Here is a 22,236-nt window from a genome sequence, read left to right on the forward strand (position 1 = left end):
TGTATTCCTTTTTAGTACAATTAAATTCAAGTTGTTTGTTGCGGTCTAAAGGAAGAGAGTTGTGTTTATATAACACCAATTTGCTGAAACTTACAGTATCTAAAAGTGAGAATTGGAATGTTGTAATTTGTGCTAGTGAAATCATTTAAGTATTTGTGAAGAAAGGTAGGAAAATAGTAAAGACTTCTTTTGACCACAGAACAAACCATTTTACCTGTCTCATTGGTTAAAGGGTCAATTGCATCTAATGATCTACAGAGCTAACAGTGAGGAATTCAGTAAGAATTCAAATTGGAATGGACTCTGAGTTAAATGTTTTTAAATCATCTGGTTCTGACTAAACTTACTCCTAGGTCTTAAAAGCTGTCTGAAACAATTTTGGAATCATTACCAGTTTTCCTTGAAAACTTGTGGAATACTCGTGAGATTCCAAAGTGCTCTAGGAGAATGTGGGTGTGGGAGAGAACAGATGCAATGTATGTTTAAAAACTGGGCAGAGGTGTATTTGGAGTGTTGTAGATCCTTAATTTGTTTGGACTGGAGGTGGAACTTGGAAAAAAGAATTGGTAATCTGTAGTTAAAAATAATATTCAGCATGGATCTGTCTAAAGCAAATTCTGTTAAAGCCATTTATTATCCTTTTAATAACAAATTACTAATCCCGTTAAGGGAGAAACTGCAGGTATCTTCTGTCTTAATTTTTAACCACAGTACAGCCTTATACAATTTGATTCAGATGAAACAACAGAAGAGATCTAAGGATAAATTAGGTTTTCATAAGGCTGTGATTAGTATTGTTGTCAAGTGTTTGATGATTGACTCGAGACTGTGCCAATGAAGTTTGAAAGCAGCACTAAGGCAGTTTCAAGCATGTTGGAAGAAAGAATAATATTACTCAGAACTTAATCTGTCAAAAAATTGGAGGCCTATAGGAGTGCAGTGTCAGTGTTTGCACAAGTAATAATTACTAGAATGAATAAATTGGAATATCAGTAAAATCAAGATCAAATAATTCTTACTGTTTTAAACTGTAGTAAGGACTCATTAGGACGGTTCTGGAAACTGCACTCTAAAGAAAAATGGGGATTCATCAGAAGGTTGCATTTTGTTTTCTGCTCTCTGGTCATTCAAAAAATTGGTGGAACATGGGAAAGAGGCTGTGTATTTGAAATACTACAAAGAGGAAGGGAAGGAGCTTTACTTTTTGTGCTATAGGCTAAGCTGAGGTGTGGTAAATGTCGCTAAATATTGTTGTTATTATTAGAGAACCTAATTATAGTTAAACTTGTGAAACCGAGGATTTAGTTTTTAACGTAAGCATAACATACATCTCCTTTAAATAGGTATTTATTTATTTATTTATTTCAAACTAGCTGATCCTGCATTGGGCAAGTTGTGATGGATGGTATCAACACAGATATTCTCTGTCCTCTTTTGCTAAACAAAATGACGTTTTCTATGAAGCTAAATTTCAAAATTAGAAAAGTTACTGAGAGAAATATATGTTTAAATAGAAATTAATTTTCATTTCTTTTGAATTGTTCCCAGTAACGCTGCAAGTACTCTATAAGCTAAAAACAGCCAAAGTATTTGAAAAATCACGGAATAAGGATGACAGGCCAAACACAGATATAGTAGATGAAGATCCATATGCTATTCAGATCATCTCGTGGTGTCCAGAAAGTAGAATGCTGTGTGTAGCTGGAGTTTCTGCACATGTCATTATCTACAGGTTCAGCAAGCAGGAAGTGACAACAGAAGTTATTCCGGTAATTTATATAAAGTTGTTTTTTTTTTTTAATTTTATAGGATTTGTCTATAATAAGACTATTGTAGCAATTTAGCTTTTCATTATTTTTCATTGTGTTACTCAAATGTACCAAAAAAATTGCCTAGTAAATATCTTTTTCTATGGAAGAAAAGTAGTAAATTACCAAATTCAGCAAAAATTATACATCACTATTTTGACTTCATTGCCAGATGGCAGATTTGCTGCCAATAGTAACTGTTCTAACTTTCAATGTAAAGTGTGGGTCAAAGCTTAGTTGCATCAGAGACGATTTAAATGAGTGAGATATAATCAAAGAATTTTTGAAGACTTCAGTGAGGGAGTTGATGACTTTTTTTCTTGATTCCTAATCATTATAATCTATCTTGGTATACAGATATAGAAGAAAAGTACACCGTACATGCCCTAAGTTCTGTCTAGGACTATGCTGTCATGTTTGATTGTAAGATTCCATGATAAATTCTATTACAAGAGTTCAAGTCCTTTGTTAAATCACACATATGCAACTTCACTTATCTGGAATGAATGAGCTGAAAGTTAACTTGAAGCTTGTTAGTTATCAAATACACTGTGTCCTGAGTACTCCTTAATGATAATACAGTTCTTTTTCTTCTTGTTTTTTCCACTTCGGACAAATATCAGTAAAGGAGATAAGACATGCTTGTTTTTTCCTTCTAGTATTTACTCGTATTCATGCACATTGCCTTCTAAAGGAATGTTGCTTTTTCTGAAGGGTTTTTAGAAATCAGCAGTTAGCAAGCTGATTCAGTATTTGGAGTGTTTTTAAAAGTACTGTATAGATCTTTCAGTCTGAGTTGAATTCTCTTTTGCAAAAGTTGAGATTCAAACAGTAGAAGACTATCTAAACTATGATACAATTAATACTAATCTGAAATCGTGATGAATTTGTTTTAAATGTTATGACCTAACTCAATGCAATATTAAGCAATGAATTAAATAGTGCTACTATATGAGCAGATCAGCCAGGTCCTATGGCTTTTCTTAGTTTTAGCATTCTGAAACAACATAAAATGAGCCTCCTTCATGACTTTTACGTGCATGGAATGATAATTAAATGGACTTTGTATCCAGTATTTTGTTACTTTTCAGTAATAAGCAGGAAACTTTTAAATAGTGGAAAATAAGTTAATTTTCAAGGTTTAATGATCACATATTCAATCTTAAGTGGCTAGAATGATTATATTTCTGAACACTGTGTGTGTGTTTAAAAAGATAACAGTAACTTAAATATTCCGATCTGAAGATAGAGAAGTCCTGAATGTCTCCCTTAGGACTAGTATCTTAATTGTGCTTAATCATACACTTTTTCTGAAAGACCAGCTTTTTTTCTAATTATTATTTATTTGCTTTGTTTCTACTTTGCAGATGCTGGAAGTGCGCCTGTTATATGAAATAAATGACATTGAATCTCCAGATGGTGAACAGATACCACCATTACCAACTCCTGGCACAAGTTCCAATCCTCAGTCCATTGTTCCCCAGTCTCATCCATCTACTAGTAGCAGTTCATCTGATGGCCTTCGTGATAATGTCCCATGTTTAAAGTAAGTATATTCTGTTGTGCTTTTGTTATTTGTGAAACTTGGCAAGAATATTTATATTGTGCGACTGTGTGTACTCGGAAATTATTGTAGAAATGCTATTGTAAGTGAAACTCTTGTTTTCTAAAACAACATCCTCCAAATATCTGAAAGCCGAGTTCTGTTTCAAGAAATTACAATTTTAATCTTAATTTATATAAATGTCGTAATTCTCGGTGATTTAAAAAAAAATAAATCAGAAGATAATCACCATATAACTCAGCCTGCTTTAGGAAATTTTACTAACATTGATATTAGTATAGTTATAGATGCTCATGCTTTAGAGCAAACTTTTAAGTGGGAACTTGGAAATGTTAGTGTGCATTGAAATGAACAGACCACTTAACACTTCAGCTCTGCTTAACTTTAGGCCAAGTATGTTTGAATAGACGTCACTTGTTAGTTATTTCTAAGCATCAACAGTCTACTTTCATGATGCCTCTTATTGTTCCGAGTGTAAATTTTTAGAACTGTTCAGTTTTTTAACTGTTTTCAGTTTTTAAATTGGGAGATATTTCTCTTAAGTGTTTTTTTGTATTTCTGTGTGTTTATTCCACTGAGAAATTCTGTGTTAACAGAAGACTTGCTTTTTTTTTTTTTTTTTTTTACAAGAGTGCATCTTGAGATCTCTTAAGACTATTAAATTTTGTTATAGAATGTATGTTGCACTCTATTTTCAGATATAAAATTAAGACATGTATTTAATTTTTTCTGAAACTTTAAACTCCGATCTTAGATTTCGATTTCTTGAGTTCATCCATCTAGAAAATAGTTAATTCTGACAGGTTTATTTTTTCTGAGGGTTAGTTTTGTATCTTGATTATACTGAGTTATATAAGTGTTTTGAAGACAGTAAGTTTTAAATGAAGTTGGAACAACAAAAAGAGATTTTGTAAAATATTGGCAAATCAAAATATTAAATGGATAAAATAGGAAACTCATGTCTCAGAGGACCTTATGATCTGTATAGAGGTTGTTTTTTTTTTGTTCAAAAGATAAGAGAGTCTTAACACTTTCTGTAGGACATTCCTAAGTTTGTTCATCAATGCGCAACGTATTTCCAAGACCTTTAGTCCTACCCTACTATCTCATACTTGTTTTGTGATACACCGTTATTTTCCTTACAATTTTCCAAACTTTTCAAAGTTCAGTGTGATACCAAATTCAGGGAATTATGCACATTTAAGGAAGAGCACTTCAGAGAGTCATAAAAATATGATGTTTTGTTTACTTTGCAGAGTTAAAAATTCTCCTCTTAAGCAGTCTCCAGGCTACCAAATTGAGCTAGTTATCCAACTAGTGTGGGTGAGTGGAGAACCTCCTCAGCAGATAACCAGCTTAGCAGTCAATTCAGCGTATGGCCTGTAAGTATATTCTACGCAGCTTTTTCAATATTCTGTCAAAAGCATTTGCTGTTAAAAACTAAGTCATTGTGTGTTCATGCAAAGTATACAGCAGCAGAAAAGATGCGATTACATTCCTGTGTTTCCTGATAGTTCATTTCGGTGGCTTGTGGCAGTTCCTGATGATGTGAACATCACACAAATCAACATCACTTTTTCTTGTGTGTGTTGTCGCTGTAGAGCTAAGAATATATGTCAGTTAAGGCTCTATTGGATAAATTGGCATGAACAATGATCTGCTTTACTCAACATTACATGATTTAAAAAGTAAATGCTTAAACAGTGCTACATTCTAAAATAGTAATTTTGTACATGCTCTTAATTTAAGCAATTTATTAAAAGCTAGTAATAATAAAATATGAAAAAAATGGTAAGTCTTAAAATTCTGCATAGCAAAAAATATCAAAATAAAATTATACTCGCATTAGCGTTATCTTTCCTTCCACGTATCTTTTTCCAGAGTAGTTTTTGGAAACTGTAACGGTATTGCCATGGTTGATTACCTCCAGAAGACAGTCCTCTTGAATCTTGGCACTATTGAACTGTATGGTTCCAATGATCCTTATCGTAGGGAGCCACGATCTCCCCGAAAAACTCGTCAGCCATCTGGAGGTGAGTAACCCACAGCCTGTTGAAAACAACTTCGCCTATCTTCTGACCTTTTCTGAGCTAATAGTGTCTGTTCTCTGAATGCATGTATGCTTTTGCCATTGCGATTTCGTCATTCTTGAATGTCAGCATTGCAGGTTTGTTATTTCAAAAATATTGCTTAATGAAATCTACTGATGCTTGATACAGTTATTTATATTTTTATTAGTGTAATGTATGTTTAAAAAAAAATCAGGGAAGAAATTTTATATGTATAGATATAAGCTATAAAAGCTCAGTAGATTTATGCTGTTAACTTACTAGCACAGCTGGAAGGAGACTTAATATCTTGGTATTTCTCATAATCGTAGTACCCAAATCACAAGCTTATATGAGCTCATTACTTTTGGCAGATAGCCAGCATATCTGCTGGGATCATTTTCTGTCTTATTTCAGCCTTTGTCTAGAAAGAGTGTTATACTGTGTATACTTTCTCATTAGTTTTAGAGGAAGCTTTTGATATAAATGAACCAATTAAAGTTTTTTGGTAAAAATGACTTTGTTTTGAAAAGATACTGAAGAAAGGTGCTAGTTTACAACTGAGGAGGAAAATAATCTTTCAGTCAAAATCCCACACATTTTTATTGATAAAATGAAAAGTTAGAACTTAAAATAATGAGAAAACAGTTTTATTTTTAAGCTAATTTTTAAAACACCTAAAATGGAACTATCAACAGCATCACTGTTGCCTCCAAATAATTATTATTAAATGGAAAACACACTGTTTAGAAAACTTCATGGTTGGTTTACTTTAAGTGATTCAGAATAAAGTTCAGGTAGTACCATACTGAAGTGAAAATGGACGCTCCTAGACATATTTTAGTAAATCCTTGGTTTGAGAAAGATTTTCTTGCCATCTGTCAGATTTCTTCAACTGAAGAAACTGCTTTTAAAAAATAATTAGCTTAGAGTGGAACACACACAGTTCTTAGTCTGGGACAGATGTCTTTTTCTCCTATAGAGAAAGATAAGTATTAAAAAACAAACAAACAAAAAAAAGCATTCAGAGAGAAAGAAGTAACTTCACTAGTTCACTCTGTTAATGTCTCATGATAGTAAAGGACTTACCTTCTGCTTCATGCATTTATATTTAAAACTGCTTTTTGTAGTGCTAAACATTAATCACTTTGTTTTCTTGCTTTTTATTATTTAATCATCAGCATAACTGTATTGCAACTGTGTCTCTAAGATACTACTGAGTGGAGTCCTTTTTGTTCATTAATGTCACTGTTAAATGAAATTGTATATTTTTTTTTATCTTACATTTTAATACTAATGATGTGCATGGCAAGAGCGTTTTATAAACCTCATTATACAAGTTATTCAGCTGGCTTTTCTGTCTCAAATGTACTGTTAGTGTCTCCATCTTTCCTTTTCTCATTGCTGCATAAAGGTATGCTGACTGTGGCTTCTTGCATGTGCGGCCTTTCTAACTTATATTCAGAGTCTGTGAAAAAGCTTCGCACCTCTTATATAAGTAAGTCATCTCATGACCAAAAAAAAATGCAGTTTTGAACATCTGAATTTGATTTTTTTTGACTTGCTGTTCACTTACCATAAATACTTTTGTTATTACCATTTTTAATAATTGTTTTACTTTTAGAAACTGTTTTGAATCATACGTCTATCATATTTCTTGTTCATGACATCCCTAATAGAAATGGGAAGGAAAAAAAGAATGACCATAATAGTCTCTGCATTAGGGGAAAGGATAGGAGGAAGAAGGAAAGTGAGATCCTGTCTTAGAAGTTACTGATGTCTGTGGTCCCAAGATCTAACCCATCAAATCTATTAGTCCTCTGAGCACCAAGGCTAGAATCTTCCTTTACTTATTCTCTGTAGTGGCAGAAAAAGCTTGAGAATTCATGTTAGATTATGGTTATTATTATTAATTTACTTTTTAACATTGTAAAACACAATGATTTGTCTGTTAAAGTGAAAGCTTCCTTCTACTAAGATGTTGATTTATAAGGATTGAGAGTGGAAGTATTGGGGTATTGTGCAGCCCTACGAATTTTCCAAGCACTTTCAATGTTCAAGAGCACCACAGTAGAATCGTAGCCCATCGGAAATGTGAGTTACCTCAGGGTTTTTCTGACTTATTCCAGCATTCACAGCATCAAAGAATTCAGAGCATATGGACTTGACTTCAAAAGTATAATATGATTCCTTTCCCTAGCATGTCGTTTTTCTCCAGCCTTTGGGCAGAAGTTTGATATCTGACCCTTTTGCTAAACAGGGAGTAGAATAAAACAAAATCCAAGGAACCTTGGTGGTGGTTGTGAAAGAAACACTTAAGACTGTGGTCCAGTTCTATTAGTTACGCTTTTTGTTTTTTTTTTTTTTTTTTTTTTTTTGTTTTACCAAAGAGAGAGAGAAAAATATATTTCAAGGATGGTAGACTTACTTTGTCTTCCATCACCTGCTGTCAAGTGAGAGAGTTATGTGTAAAAGAAATGCTTCTGCTTTGAGACGATACAGAACTGAAAGGCAAGATCTGCTGCTCCTTTGTCATTTTGAAGGGAAGGAAAAGGTGGACAGTAGTCCCAGAATTACTTTCCAAAGCCAGCAATTGAAAAGCTGATTCTACTTGGAATATTTAATATGTTAGAACAGGTTTTTGTAAGCGTTGATTTCTTAACCAAGTCCTTGATGCTATCCTCCCTGTTTGAGATCTTTGCTTGATATACTGTTTCTGAAATATGACAGGATCATAGAGTCATTAAGAAGACAGACAATAGTGGAACCAAATATCAAACTTTTGTAACTTTATGAGTACACGAAAGAATGTATCAATAGACATTAGCTCCATAATTAAGTCAACAGAAGATAACCGCCTTCACTCTTTTAAAACTTAGTGCTGGTGGGAGTTGCAAGGTTTTTTTTCTCATTTTATTAACATTCTCATGTTATTTCTCATTTAGTACAATGTACTACGTTTTTAAAAATAAAAATCTATATCATTCTATAAGACTTCATATGCTTTATTAGAGGCAGTTCAAGATTTTTCTGACAAAATAGAAGCAGTTTTTGCTTACATGTGACTTTTGATTATACATCAAAGTTTTTTTTTTCTTTTTAATGTAACCTACTAGGATTTCAGAACTGGACTTGAATCAAAACAGAATACCGAGACTGCTTGTTCTGGTTGTTACACACATCCTCTTTCTCCTTGAACTGAATCTAGACCGCAACACTCCTTTTTTAAACTTATATTTGAACTAAACTAGACCAATGTCAGCTGTGACTAAGCCAAATATAGTACTGAATCATAAAGTTTGGATTAGGGGGCTTTTCTGATTCTTTCAAGTCTGTTGTTTATTATGTTTGTGTTTTCACATCAAGCTAGTACAAATTTTTAATTAGACTTGTTTCCAATGAAGTTGGTATATAAGTGCCTGAACAACATATATATATGAACTCACAAAAGTCAATATATTAGTTAATTTTGACTGTAATTCTAGGGAATTTTTAATGCAGCATGATATCTTTTCCATCTTTAATAACATTATTTTATTTTTTTAAGTTCATTTTTTGTATTTATTTCAACTTTCTTGCTACTAGAGTTCAGAAAGAAACTAAGAACTTATTAGAAGATTAGTTTTTCCTGGTCTTCTAATCGGGCTTTAGTTCTGAAATGGAAAACTTAAGAACAATTGGCTTTAAAATCCCTTGTGAGTTGTGCGTTTGTAAGCCTGAAATCATAAAAATTAATCCAGAATTTAGTGCACAAATTGGTTATGTCAGGTACTTGAGATTATAAAGCGTACAGACCTTAGTATTTCACAGACGCAACTCAGGTCATATTGAGTACCAGTAATTAGTGCTATTTATAATAACTACTACATAAAATTATTTTTTCTGTCCCTTCCTCCTCTCTGTCAAATAATAGCAGTGATGGCTGTAGTTAGATTTCCAAGATCTATGTGCAAGAATAATTACCATCATGCCATAATTTAGTGGTATAAATCTTATGCATACAATTAGCAAGTAGTTTTATGGTACGAATGTTTTGAGGTTTTCTGTTGGATCCGTTGATGTGAGTTATTCATTAAGATGAGTATCAAATTGTAACCTCAATACTTATTACAGTGGAAGCAAGTGAGTAGGTATATGACTTTGTTCTTGGCTAAATAATATTCCTGTCAAAGCAGGATTATACTTCTTACAGGAAACAAGTGTGAGAAGTTCAGCTCTTCCTCTGAAGAACTTAAATATTTACAAGGAGATGGGAAGTTAAATTTCTAAACTTAGACTTTGGATTTGTATAGTTTGACTCCCTAAGGAGCATGATTTGGGACTCTTTTTAAAAGCACAGCACACTTTTGTCCTCCTTGCTACTGTGAGGATTTCCTTAGTATTTGCTCAAAGAGCGTTGTTTAAACCTGCTATCTTCAGTAATGAGCAAATCCACATAATGTGATACCGCATTGTTTGTTGTCTTGGCAAGTCAGAATTGAAGCTGTACTTGGATCTGGAGTAATAAGTGCTCACGTTTCTGTGTTTTGTAATAAAACTTCATGCACATTAGTTATGTGTGTGGCATGTATGAGCATGGCACCAGATCTAAGCTGTCAGACTTCTGTAACAAACTCCCAAAAGGCATTGGGGAGCATGTTTTAAGGTGAACTTTCGGAGCAATTCTTCTAGCCTGCTTCTATCCTAGATCTAGAACAAACTCAAAATTTTAGTAGACTGGATGAATTGCTTTGGACATATTTTCTTTCCACCTGTTTCAGACCTGTTAGAAAAACGCTTGAATTATTGTACATATACAAACTATGCTGCTCTCGCAGTTAGTTCAGTGATCCAGGCTTTCTGTGTACAGGTGTGGTAGATATACCACTCTCACAAGGGATACAGCAGTAAGTAGCTCTTAGCTAAGTCAGAAGAGGATACAGCAGTAAGTAGCTCTTAGCTAAGTCAGAAGACATCATCTTCTAAATCATGACAAATGCATAAGTAGTTTTCCCTGAGCAGTACTCTTGGCACAAAAACAAGTGTATGTACTCTGCTCTTTCTTGGCCTGATTGTTGACAACCAGATCTAATTATTGCTGTCACTAGAAACATGCATTTTAGGCTGTTGTTGCCACAAGAATATTAATGAGTGGGCATTCCTCAGAGTCCTGACTTCAGACTGAAGGCCTGCAAACCTTGTAGATACTCCTTTGTTATGTTGGCAAGAACTGCTTCCCCTCTCACTTAAGAACTGTTCATTTTCAAATCTCTCCCAGCAACTCTGGCAAAGATTTCTATTGAGTTAGTGAAATGAAAGTAGGAGGTGACAAGAACAAGCAGTCACTAATGAAAGAATATTAAAATACCAAAATGACATTTGTTCTCTGTGGGTGAAGCAATTTCTTCAATGGCTACTATGATAAGGGTCCACCTCAAAGGTTCAGGACACCTAAAACAACTTTGCATGAGAAGCAACTTTTAATCTGATAGGCTGTGGTTGGCTGCTCCTTAATTTTTTTAATTCCTTCTAGTGATGCCTGCCCAGCAAAAATGTTCTGTGATGTCTTTGCTTTCCATGAGCTGAAAAAGTAGGGAGATGCAGAATACCTGTTTTAGATGAAGTGCAGACATTTCTGAATGTTCAGTGTTTATTTAGTTGACTGTCCCCAGTACCAAAAATTCATTTCCATTTTACATGCATAATAAAAATCTTATCAGGATCTACCTTTACCTTTGAAGGCTATTGGGTATCATCAAGGCTATATTCCTGGAATGGTTGGTAACTCCCAACTCATAATAGAGCTCTGTAAATTTCCAGAAATGTTAACCATAAAGGTCGTTAATTCTAAGCTGATATTGATCCCCTGTGTTTGGGATTAGTAGAGCTGCTAGTTCTGAACTTGTAGCATATAGTCTGCTCGGACCATATCTGAGAGAATAACAAACACTAAAATTGCCTTTAAAAGTATCTTGGGCATTATTATTTAAGTGTGTGTGAATTGAATATATATAGTCCACGCTTGGTACTATCTGAAACTTGTACTGCTTGCTGGGAGAGCAGCATATGGCTTTTTGAAAAAAATTATTACACAGCCCTGGGTAGCATAGAACATATAGACTCTCAAGTGTGTTTTAATCTGGTGGTTTTGGAGGTGAAAATGTACTTTGTGGGAGAATAGGTACCATAATTATCCCATAGTATTCAATGATTCGAAAGAAAATACTTAAAATTGTTTACCACTATGCAGGAGAAAGAAAACATATAGCTTCTACCTGGGATATCCCCATATGTTTTCAAATTGAAATCAGTTCTTGGACTTCTGTTAAGTGCAGGCTTTACCTGTTCATAAGGTCATTTGCACATCATTGTTATCACTGAGCTTTTTGAGGTGCAAGTTGCCCATGCTTTTAATCTTAAATAAACCAAGAAGCTATATTGCATAAATATAACAGTGTGTGAATGTAGCATAACTTCAATGGTTTCCACAGTGATATGATGTCTTTTTCTTCCTTTAAATTATTACTTTTTGTTTTGATATTAGGGAAATCTAACACTTGTATAGAAGAGGAAATAAATATTGGGAAAGAGAAGAGGAAAAAAAATATGGGAATAATTATTACAGATGCACTGTTGAATGCATCTATGTAGACAGGCTTTGCCTGTGCAATCTCTTGTTGCTTCAGCTGTTACTCCCCTGGAGCTTTTTATCTTTATTTGAAATGCCAGCGTGCATGCAAAAACCTCCTATTTAACAAGTATTTATTTACTATTACTGTAAAGTATTGCATTCTTGTTTTATTAGTATCACATACAATATCCCTGAAGGAAAACAAGACTTTATATATATATATATATTATATACATATTCTGTGTGCATATATATATAATAAATTATACGTGCATAATTAGCCTTAATATATTAATAAAATACTTTTCTTCATCCTGAGCTGTTTTGCTGGCAATTTCCTATCAAAGATGAAAATGGTAACATATCTTTAAACTCCTGGTTCATGTCATGAAAGCTATCTTACAATCTGAAAAATTATTCCAACTTTAGCATCGGATGCTGAACTTCTGTGCTTTATTTCCTTGCTGAAATGTAATTACATTACTGAAATGTAAAGAATGAACTTTAGGAAGCACCCAAATACCATAAAATCTTAAAGTGACATTTTCCAGCAGAACTCCATGCTGACCTCTGCAATACAACATTAAATATAAAGCTCACCACTTCAGCAGATAGTAAGCAAATTGTGAAAAAACACTGGTTATACATCTAATCTCAGTGTGGTTGTCATCCTCAAGATCCTCTTCTACCTCACTTTTTTTTTTGCAATTTTATATATATATGAAATTATATATTATATATATATTTAATAATATTATATATTTTATATATATATATAAAATTGCAAAAGAAAGTTTTGAAAATTTGTTTTCAAAACAGAAATGTGTACTTAATATACATCCATGGCATGGACTTAACTGTTCAGATTATTTCCATACTTAAAAGAGAGTTCTTTTTTACTGAAATTTAATGAGGAAGTATGTTCTGTAAAATCCAGTAAGAAATCTTTAGTAGGATGAATTGAGCGGCTTTACAGTCACTGCGGCTGATGTCTAAATTTAAAATAAACAAACAAACAAAAAAAACCAACAGGGTAATACTAACAAATTCTACCACAACCATCTGGTTTGTATCTAATTAAATATCCAGTTCCTAACTGCAATGAAAGAAAGGAAAAGATAGCAGCCATGCTTATCAGACGCTATTTTTGTGTTCCAGCAGGTCTTTGTGATATTAATGAGGGTACAGTGGTGCCAGAAGATCGCTGCAAATCACCCACTTCAGGTAATCATAACTTAGTCTGATTTTCAGCTTCTTATTTGCATGGAAGATGGCGTACTTGAATACAAACTAGTTGCATAAAGCCTTTAGTCTTCTCACAAGTTGTTGTAGCTCTCTGTTGTTGCTGCGTTGCACCACTGTGTTTTTAAAGCAAGATTAATTTAATAGATGCAATAGAAATGTCATAAAGATAAGTGAAGAGGTAAAATAATAATAATAATATGTAATATTTGTTGCAAGGAATGTACTCCACTGCACAATTGAATTTTGAAACTCTGATAAAAGATGCTCTAATTCCTTTAGGAGTACATGTGTCTGGTGTCTCAGAGTCCTCAAAAGTGGTTTAAGAAAAGTCTGCAAAAGGAGCAAAGGAGCTAGTTTTTTTTTTTCTTTCCTTTGGAATCGGAAGTCTTCAGAGGCTTACATCCTTACAAAGTAGGATTTCTCTGCTTCAAAAAAAAAGTTCTGTTACTACTCCTGTATTTGACTATTCTAAAGGAAAGCTGCAGTAGCGATATATTACTTAGATTTTTGTTTCAATGTTGGCTAATTGAGGCTATAACTATGTAAATACAAATGTCAATATACAGTATTAGAGATGAATGTTTGTTGTAGTCAGCAAAATTTTTGTTAGAATAATGCTTTTTAAAGTAGTACTGTGTCACTTCATCTATTTCATTCAAATCTCTACTCCGAATTTAAAGGTTAAAGTTGCAGATTTACCTGTTGTAAGATGTGCAGTAGGACAAGAATCAAGGTTTGGGAAAATCTTAAATTTAACAATTTGCCTACTCTCCATCCCTCTTTGAGTTGTAGTAGATGGGTAGGTTAAAATGTAATGCAGTTTGGATATTTCTTTCTAGGTGCACATGCAATACTAAATAAAAAAATTCTGAATTCCAAACATAGAGAATGGACAAAAGACTGAGGTGACAAGCCAAAGATGCAAGCTCTATAGATTTTTGTAGTGAAGTTGAACATCATCTTGCTTCCCTTAGTTCTCTCTGTTTTTCATGAATGAGAAATATTCATGGCAGACTTCTCCAATATTTCCTTTGAAAAAGGTACTTGAAAGTAGGAAGGGAGACTGGCAAGCTGTCACCTCACTGGTGACAAAACACACTGGTCTGTGTGTTCTGGGGAAGGCCAGCCATTATGGGTATGACAAGAACTGCAATTCCTTAGGTTTAGTTTCTAAGTTTTGTGATTTTTTGGGGGTCACAAGACTGAAACATTCTGCTACAGGGATAAGAGAGAGTTTGGATAAATCTGTTGCACAATATTGTTGAGTTTAAGATGCAGGGCAGGGGCTGGATTTAAGCGAACTTTTTCCAGAATGGAGTTGGCCACTGAAGAAAGAAGTACACTGACACCAAAAGCTTACTTGTTAGCTACTTTAAGTTTGTAGGAGTGGGTTGACTGTACTGTTAACTTTGACTGTTAGACAGTATGACCTGTAAAGCAAATCAGTCACTATTTGGGTTGGAGACTGCATTTGCTCAGGGCTGAAGCACCTCCTCTATGAGGAAAGGTTGAGAGGGCTGGGCTTGTTTAGCTTGGAGAAGAGAATGCTCTAGGGAGACCTCATTGTGGCCTTCCAGTACTTGAAAGGAGCATATGAACAGGAGGGGGAATGGCTGTCTATGAGGGTGGATAGTGATAGGACTTAAATTGAGACAGGAGAGGTTTAGGTTAGATATTAGGAGGAAGTTTTTCACTCAGAGGATGGTGACACATTGGAATAGGTTGCCCAAGGAGGTTGTGGATACCCCATCCCTGGAGGCATTCAAGGCCAGGCTGGATGTGGCTCTGGGCAGCCTGGTCTGGTGGTTGTTGACCCTGCACATAGCAGGGGGGTTGAAACTGGATGATCTTTGTGGTCCTTTTCAACCCAGGCCATTTTATGATTCTGTGATTCTCTTCCACCTTCCAGTGTAGAGGTGAAGAAGAAACTAAGTTGCATTTAATTTCCTCCAGTGGGTGTTAAGAAATTTTAGAGGACTGTACAATGGACTGCCAATTGTATTTACTGTTTTTATAATACAGAAATACTAGTGAGTAGTAGCTTTATCCCCTCCTTTTTTTTTTTTTTTTGGTTTTGTTTATTTAACTGAAATTAGGTAGTAACAAAGTGAGGACTCTGAGGACGCTAATCTGACCATAAAACATCTCATTGTAAACCAGCATGTTTTATGTTTGCAGATGTCACTATCTTATTTCTATACTTTCACAAAATAATATCCAGTAAAATTTTCTGTTTTTTTTGTTGAAGTTTGTTTTTATTTCATGGCGATAGGAAGCTTCAAACTGTGGCCTTATAGCCACCACTGCGGACTGCAATATTAAGAATTTTGAGAAATCTTTGTTGGCAGAAGAACTGTGGCTGAACAATGATTTATTGCATTGAAAGCTTTTCAAATCTGTTTCTTTTCACATTTAAACCAGTGAGTTCTGTGAATCACACTTCAGATGAATTTTTGTCTGGAGTCATGATTACAAGAGTAATCTAGTTATTCAATGTAAACATTTTATTCAGTGAGGGAAATATTTCTAGCAGTGTAACTTCTGCCCTGCACAGAATAGTACCTTGCATTACAATTTTTTGTGGTTAACCTCAATATAGCAGAATTCCTAAGTCTAAAAAATAATTTGGACTCCACAGTATCTAGCACAGCTACCAGAGAATACCAGTATCAGTTTTTGATAATTCAATACATCTTCTTTTCTACCTTAAACTGAAAGCTTTTATTAATAATACATTGGGTATGCATGAAAAATAAATGTATATGTATTTCATTCTGTCTTTACTCATAGGTTCTGGTTCACCAAATTCTGATGATGATGAGCAAAAAATGAATAATTTTATAGAAAAGGGTACAGTATTTTTTTTCTTAGTCTTTTTTTTCTTTTTTTTTTTTTTTGCAGTTCATCCTTTGATACATAGATTGACCTTTTTTGTTTTTTTATTAAAATACTATTTGCAGTGAAGACCAAAAGCAGACAGTTTACCAAGATGGTAGCCAATGACATAGGTAGGAACTAGAAAGATTCTTTTCTGTTCCTATATCTCACTCTATGCACCACTAACCCTGCAGCAAAAAATAAATAAATTTTTTTAAAAATCAGATTTCAATGCATATTCAATTAATAATTTTTCATTCTTTATTCTACTTGGTAATTCTATGGGCTGCTTCTAAGCTAAATATACTGGGCAGAATGATTTTTAAAAAATCAAGGATGCTGGTGGCTTAAATCCTGGCTTGTTTGGTTTGTTTTTGTTTTGCAAATGCACTTTTCCATTTTCTGGATGGGTAAGATTCTAATCTGTATTAGGAGTTCAGTCTATGCAAGTTGCAACATTATTCCACTACTTATGCAAGAATACAGGTGGCTAATTTTTTTTTCTTTTGTGTTACATTCGTAGCCGTATGGTCAGATTTGTATATTACAGGATCAAGATAGAGGTAGTCTAATGTTTTCATTTAATTATTTGAAAAATGATTTGGTAACATCTACCAGTATGCTCCATTATTGTTCAAGAATTGTTTTTATTTTTCTGCATCCAACTGTGACTCAATTGCCTACCAGCTCCAGACTTGTCTTAAAAATTTGGTAACAGAGTGCCTTGGAATATGTTGTATGCAGGCCATAGATTGAACCCTTTTGTGATTGGAATGAAAACTAGCTCTTCTTATAGCTATTTGGTCACTAAATAAATGAAAGCTAGAGGTTATGTGCTTCTGGGAAAAGGATTCTTCTTTCTTACCTGGGATATGGTTACTTTCATTTCAGAATCACTGTTAAAGTTTCATTATGTTTTCATTTGTTGTGTTAGTAAATCACTGGAAGGTTTAATTTTATTCCTTTTGTGAGGTCAAAAACCTATGATTACTTTATATACTGAATATATTTGCTGAAGTACTACTTCATAGTTTGTGTTGAACTGTAATTCACAGCAACGGAGGAAGAGATTTTTTTCAGTATTCTCCCTCTGATTTGCTGTTTGACAACTTAACTTTTAATCTTAATCCACTAATCTATTTTATCACAGTTCAGCCACCAAAAATTATTCAGAATTCAACAAGCTAAATGTGGCTGATGAAACTTTGTTTGGTATCTGAGGCACAACATGAGGAATATGCCCTTTGCTCAGTACTAAGTTGAGCACTGCTTGCACTGATAACAGGTTAAGGAAGAGGAGCTCTGAGAGTGGAAACTCAGGCGTAATTAAAGAAAGCAAATCTCTCTCAATAATATGTCATTATGTCAGTTCAACTATATGATTGGAAAAACTTGAGTATGGTTTTATGTTAATATTCATTAATGTGTTCTCCTAAAGGATTCAGGCTAACTGGAAACTTATGCTCAGTTCATTTAATGAGAAAAACAATACTTCATCTTGTGCATAGTATGTCAGTGCCTGTTGATGAGATATTTTCCTTTTGTCTTGAAGCAGTCTCCAGAACTTATTTCTTTTTGCTCAGAGTAGGAGGTCTTTTAATGTGACTATGATTTTAATTTTCCCATTTTTTTAAAGAGTAATATCCAAGAATAATGAAGCATGCTAATGGTAATTCTGTAGAACAATTGACATCTGTTTCAGCTTGAAGCCTTACAACTGAAAGTGCTGTGAATGTTTTTCACAACTAAAATACTGTAACATCTACAAGCAAAGCCTTTTTCAGGGTGTAAGTTCAAGACAGAGTTGAGACAATAATGCATTTCATATGTAACTCATAACTGTTTACCAGTCAATTCATACTGTGTTTTTTGCAATTTATTGGAAGTATAAAGAATACAATTATTTCATCCACATTTAGAGTTTTAAGTAGCTGAATGCCATGCAAGGAATGTCTTCCTAGTTTTTCCTCCACTGCCATGTTTTCTGTACCTCATATCTGCATGATTTTCTGAACTTATAAGTTGTTCTGTATATGTAAATAAGGCAAAATGCTTTGCCACCTCTTTTTAATGATTGCATGCTTTTTGCATTTTTGTTATTTTAAATGGAAATGTCTTCTAGATGTGTAAATGGGCAATGAGTTCTGTGAAATGAGTGCCATTTTGTCATTAATTTTATACTGAAACAACACCATTTATCATCAACTGTTCTCACAGATAAATTTGTATGTAGCATGGTCATGGTTGCTCTTTGCACTGGCATACGGTGCAATTAGTTCAGTTCTTCAAGCTCTTTGTGCATGTGTGGAAACATAACCTCTTGAATAGGTAAAAAAAAAAAAAATTAAAATTATTTAAATAGTTGATTTTAGTTCCTGTTAATGTCTCACTGGTGGTTTTTCTCCTATGGGAACATAAGAGAAGACTACTCTTTGCAAAGTGAGAAGTAATTTTGTGTCAATGATGGATCTGTAAGCTGGTAACATAATACATATCCATTTAGAAGAACTAAACTGTTGTCATTTTATAAAATAACTCATATAGAGAGTTCTTAATTATTATTTTATCATCAGTGAAATTATTAGGTAAGGATTCTTGATTAATTAAAAGATCAAAAAACATCAGAGATTACTATAGTAGTTTAAATCAAAGTGCAAATTTTTCACAAATCAACACTTCAGCTTTGCCATATATACTCTTAAGACCATGCTCTTGTGTTTTTTTTCTGAATACCCAGAGTTGCACGTTCCAGGACAAGCCTCTCATATGTATGCCATGTTTGGGTCATGCTTCCCCTTTGTTTGCATTGGGGTGAACTTTAGAATAGTTACAATTACCTTGGATACATAGAAATACTTGGTTTAACCAATTACATTCTAGCAAATACTAGCAAAAATATTCTAGCAAATACTGTAGTTATTACATAAAACAGCTACGTTTCTTAAGAGCAGCAAATATTTGGAAGTATAAATAATGTGCTATCAGTTATTACGAAAAAATATGCCGTGTGCAGACAAATTCACAGGCAGAAATATGTTAGGGACTGTTTAATTCCTAAGGCCTGTCATTGTAGTAGAAAGGCATTGTGATGCAATTTCAGCTGAAAGAAAACTCTTTAGCTGTTTTACACATTTTAGTCTGTTAAGTATTTGGAACAATGAGCTTTACATGGTTAAATACACTCATTGAATCAGTCAGCACATGAGGTGTTTTTACATCCATTTCTGTAAGTAGCTTTAGTAAAGGTGTATGCAAAATATCATATACTCCATTATCTCTCTTTAAAACTGTCCCAGGAGATGTTATTTTTCAGCAAAAATTGTTTTTATTTCTGGAATTTAAGTTTAAGAACGATTGCAAGTGAAACTATTAGGCAAACATGCAGAATAGTTGTAATTCCTGATTCTAAACTCTTCCGCTGTTAACACAATTTTTCACATCTTTTACATTCTAAATGTACAGCTAAATTTGCCAAACGATGCTAAAATCGTTGCCTTTTAACCTGTTTTCACAGCATCAAAGCTGAGCCTCAAAGTTCTTAGTTACTCTAATGCCAGCTTCCTCCAATATTTTTAACATTTTGTCTGAATTAATGTGGGCTATACGAAGTAGATCCATTTTCATACATTTTCTTGTAAAATGGCATTGTAAGTCACACCACATTTTGAGGTTTCAGCATTGATAATCTATTTCATTTAACCATCAGCAGTACGATATTTGATTGTTCAGACATCACAAAATTAGCAAGTTGAGAAATTTTTTTCATTTTGTGAAGCTGTCAAACACTGAATCATTTTGAGACTTTGATATATCTAAAAAATACAGTGAAGAAGCAGAAGATAATTCTATGCTAATTAAATATTTCTTAAGAAATTTTAAATGTTTTATGTTCTATGTAAACCATTCTCTTGCCTGTCAAGACCTCAGTACAATTGTCTCTCTTACAGTTTTTAGAGGTTTTTTAGCAAAGAGTTTCCTTAAATAAGGAACGTATGAGAAAAATCGTATACAGCTTTTAAATTAATGCACTCTAGGACGTAATGCTTTGTAAAGTAGCTTGGGATAACTTGCTGCAAATAAGATACAGCTATTGCTTTTAAGCCACAGTTTGCTATTGAGGTGTGTTTCAGACAGTCACCAGGATTTTTTCACTGAACTGATTGAGCCTGCCATACAGAAATGCAACATGCTTATGCCAGTGTAACCTTCCACATCCGCTACCTCAAGACAAACATGAGAAATCTCTAAGAATCCTATAAGTTGTTTTTGGACAGTTATCCTTTTCATGTGATACGTATTTGGTTATATAAATCAGCAAAAGAAAATGTATATATATGCCTATGTATTACCTTAGGTTTTCTACGTTAGAAGAGTATAATAAAGTAGATATACGCACAAAGCAAAATAGTTGTTGCCTGGAGCAGCAATCTGACAAGAGCAGCAAAATGATTCCTTAGTCCATCTCCTTGTCTTGCACTGGTTGCAGAAAGGCAGCCTTGGCTGTAAATGGGGCAGCAATCACCATCACCACCGAGGTATTCAACTGTGGCATCACAGCAAATACTTGAGGTCAGCTGCACCCAGCAGGAGCAGTTACCATCACCACTGCCGTGTTGTACAACTGGAATGAAACGACCAATGTTGAGAATGCTCTCTGTATATCTCAATCCTGTTGTTCTTTTTTCCATTTCCCTAAAAAGTATCTTTCATGAATATGATGTCTGTGATGTCTGTCAATACTGTTTTTCCATCTATGGCATGTCAAAACTGAATTTTCTGAAACTTGTAAACTGTAAGACATATATGCATACAAGTTACTTATTATACCAAATAATATTAGTTAGTAAATGATTTAGCTGGTGAAATACTTTTATTTTCTTATTGCTTTTTGAGGCACTTCCCTGTCTAAACACAAGATGGCAGTACTGCTTTTTTAAATAGGGTCTGGTTTACTATTTACATTTGAATTATTGAGGTTTTTCACATGTTTTTAAATGTAACTTCTCTGCATAACGTGTTCACAATTTCTAGCAGTAATGTTCTTTTAACAACTCATTTATTTTCTTGTTCTATTAATGAGAAGTATTTTTAGTGTTTGCTAAAAAATACGAAGGGCAGATTTGTTTTACTTCATCAACTTAGTTCATGCGACTGACCTTCCGCTAATGAGTAGAAAGCTAAAAGTGAGTCTTAGAAAGCAATATTACCAGCCTATATTCCATGTTATCTGTTGCCTAAGTACCTTATTTTTTGCCACATTTTTTCCCCCCAAGTTCTTAAAATCATTAAACACTTCCATTTGAGAAGCCAGAAGCAACTACTGTGGTCTTCAAAGTGATTAAATGATTGCTGATATTCACATGTGGGGAAAAAAACAAACGAACAAAAACCTCACAAAAGTAGCTCAATTTGTATGTGTGCTTGAGCTATTGTTAAGTATGTCAGCCTTTTATAATTTATTTGTGCAAAATAGAACATAAGATTTAAGATGAGGAACGCTCATCTTGTAATTCACAATTCCAGATGAGGGTTCTTGATCTTTCTTCAAGGTAATGCAAGTTAAATCTGACAGCAGAGAGATTCCTTGTCACTATTGCTGTGTCATATCGTAGTTTTCTGTATGCACAGCTGAACACTGATCTGAAGCAGAACTTAATCTTGTTGAAAACAGTCCTTGTCAGAAACTTAATTAAGATAAGTTTTGGCCTCATCATTAAGCCAGGCAGCAGCAATGCAAGCATGAAGATAGGAAGCATGTGTGTAGCTGCAGTGCTCTTTTCAGTTTCAGCATGCATTAGATAGAATATGTTGAAATGCCTAGTGCTGTGGTCTCAGTTCAATTTAATTTGACCAGGACGTACTTTGTAACAGTGACATGTGAAGGAAATGAGAAGATTATTTCTGGAGACTTGCTCTCAAATTTTTATTATGCATGACAGGAATAAAACTGATCAACCATTCAGTTAGCTAGACTTTGCAATATTGATGAGCATAGTTGATGATACAGTGAAGTACTTTCATTATTGAAGGAGTGGAAGTAAATTCAAATCATGCGCTCTTTTTTAGGATTTGTGAAAAACAATG

General features: G+C 33.9%; 1 protein-coding gene across 6 annotated transcripts in view; it reads left to right on the forward strand.

Moving 5' to 3' along the window:
• Positions 1–22,236, forward strand: part of STXBP5 (syntaxin binding protein 5) — a 104,216-nt gene that overhangs the window by 62,273 nt on the left and 19,707 nt on the right. For 2 of the 6 annotated variants that reach the window (XM_010707155.2, XM_010707158.2), the window contains exons 15-19: positions 1,549–1,769; positions 3,176–3,354; positions 4,629–4,754; positions 5,254–5,405; positions 13,189–13,254. In XM_010707155.2, coding sequence (XP_010705457.1) covers positions 1,549–1,769; positions 3,176–3,354; positions 4,629–4,754; positions 5,254–5,405; positions 13,189–13,254 — 744 coding nt within the window. Of the gene's footprint in view, positions 1–1,548; positions 1,770–3,175; positions 3,355–4,628; positions 4,755–5,253; positions 5,406–13,188; positions 13,255–16,065; positions 16,126–16,235; positions 16,284–22,236 lie in introns of all 6 variants that reach the window. The other 4 variants (XM_010707157.2, XM_010707159.2, XM_010707153.2 and 1 more) reach the window with 3 other exon arrangements.

The sequence above is a fragment of the Meleagris gallopavo genome, chromosome 2 (assembly GCF_905368555.1).
Source record: "Meleagris gallopavo chromosome 2, MGAL_WU_HG_1.1, whole genome shotgun sequence".
NCBI lineage: Eukaryota > Metazoa > Chordata > Aves > Galliformes > Phasianidae > Meleagris > Meleagris gallopavo.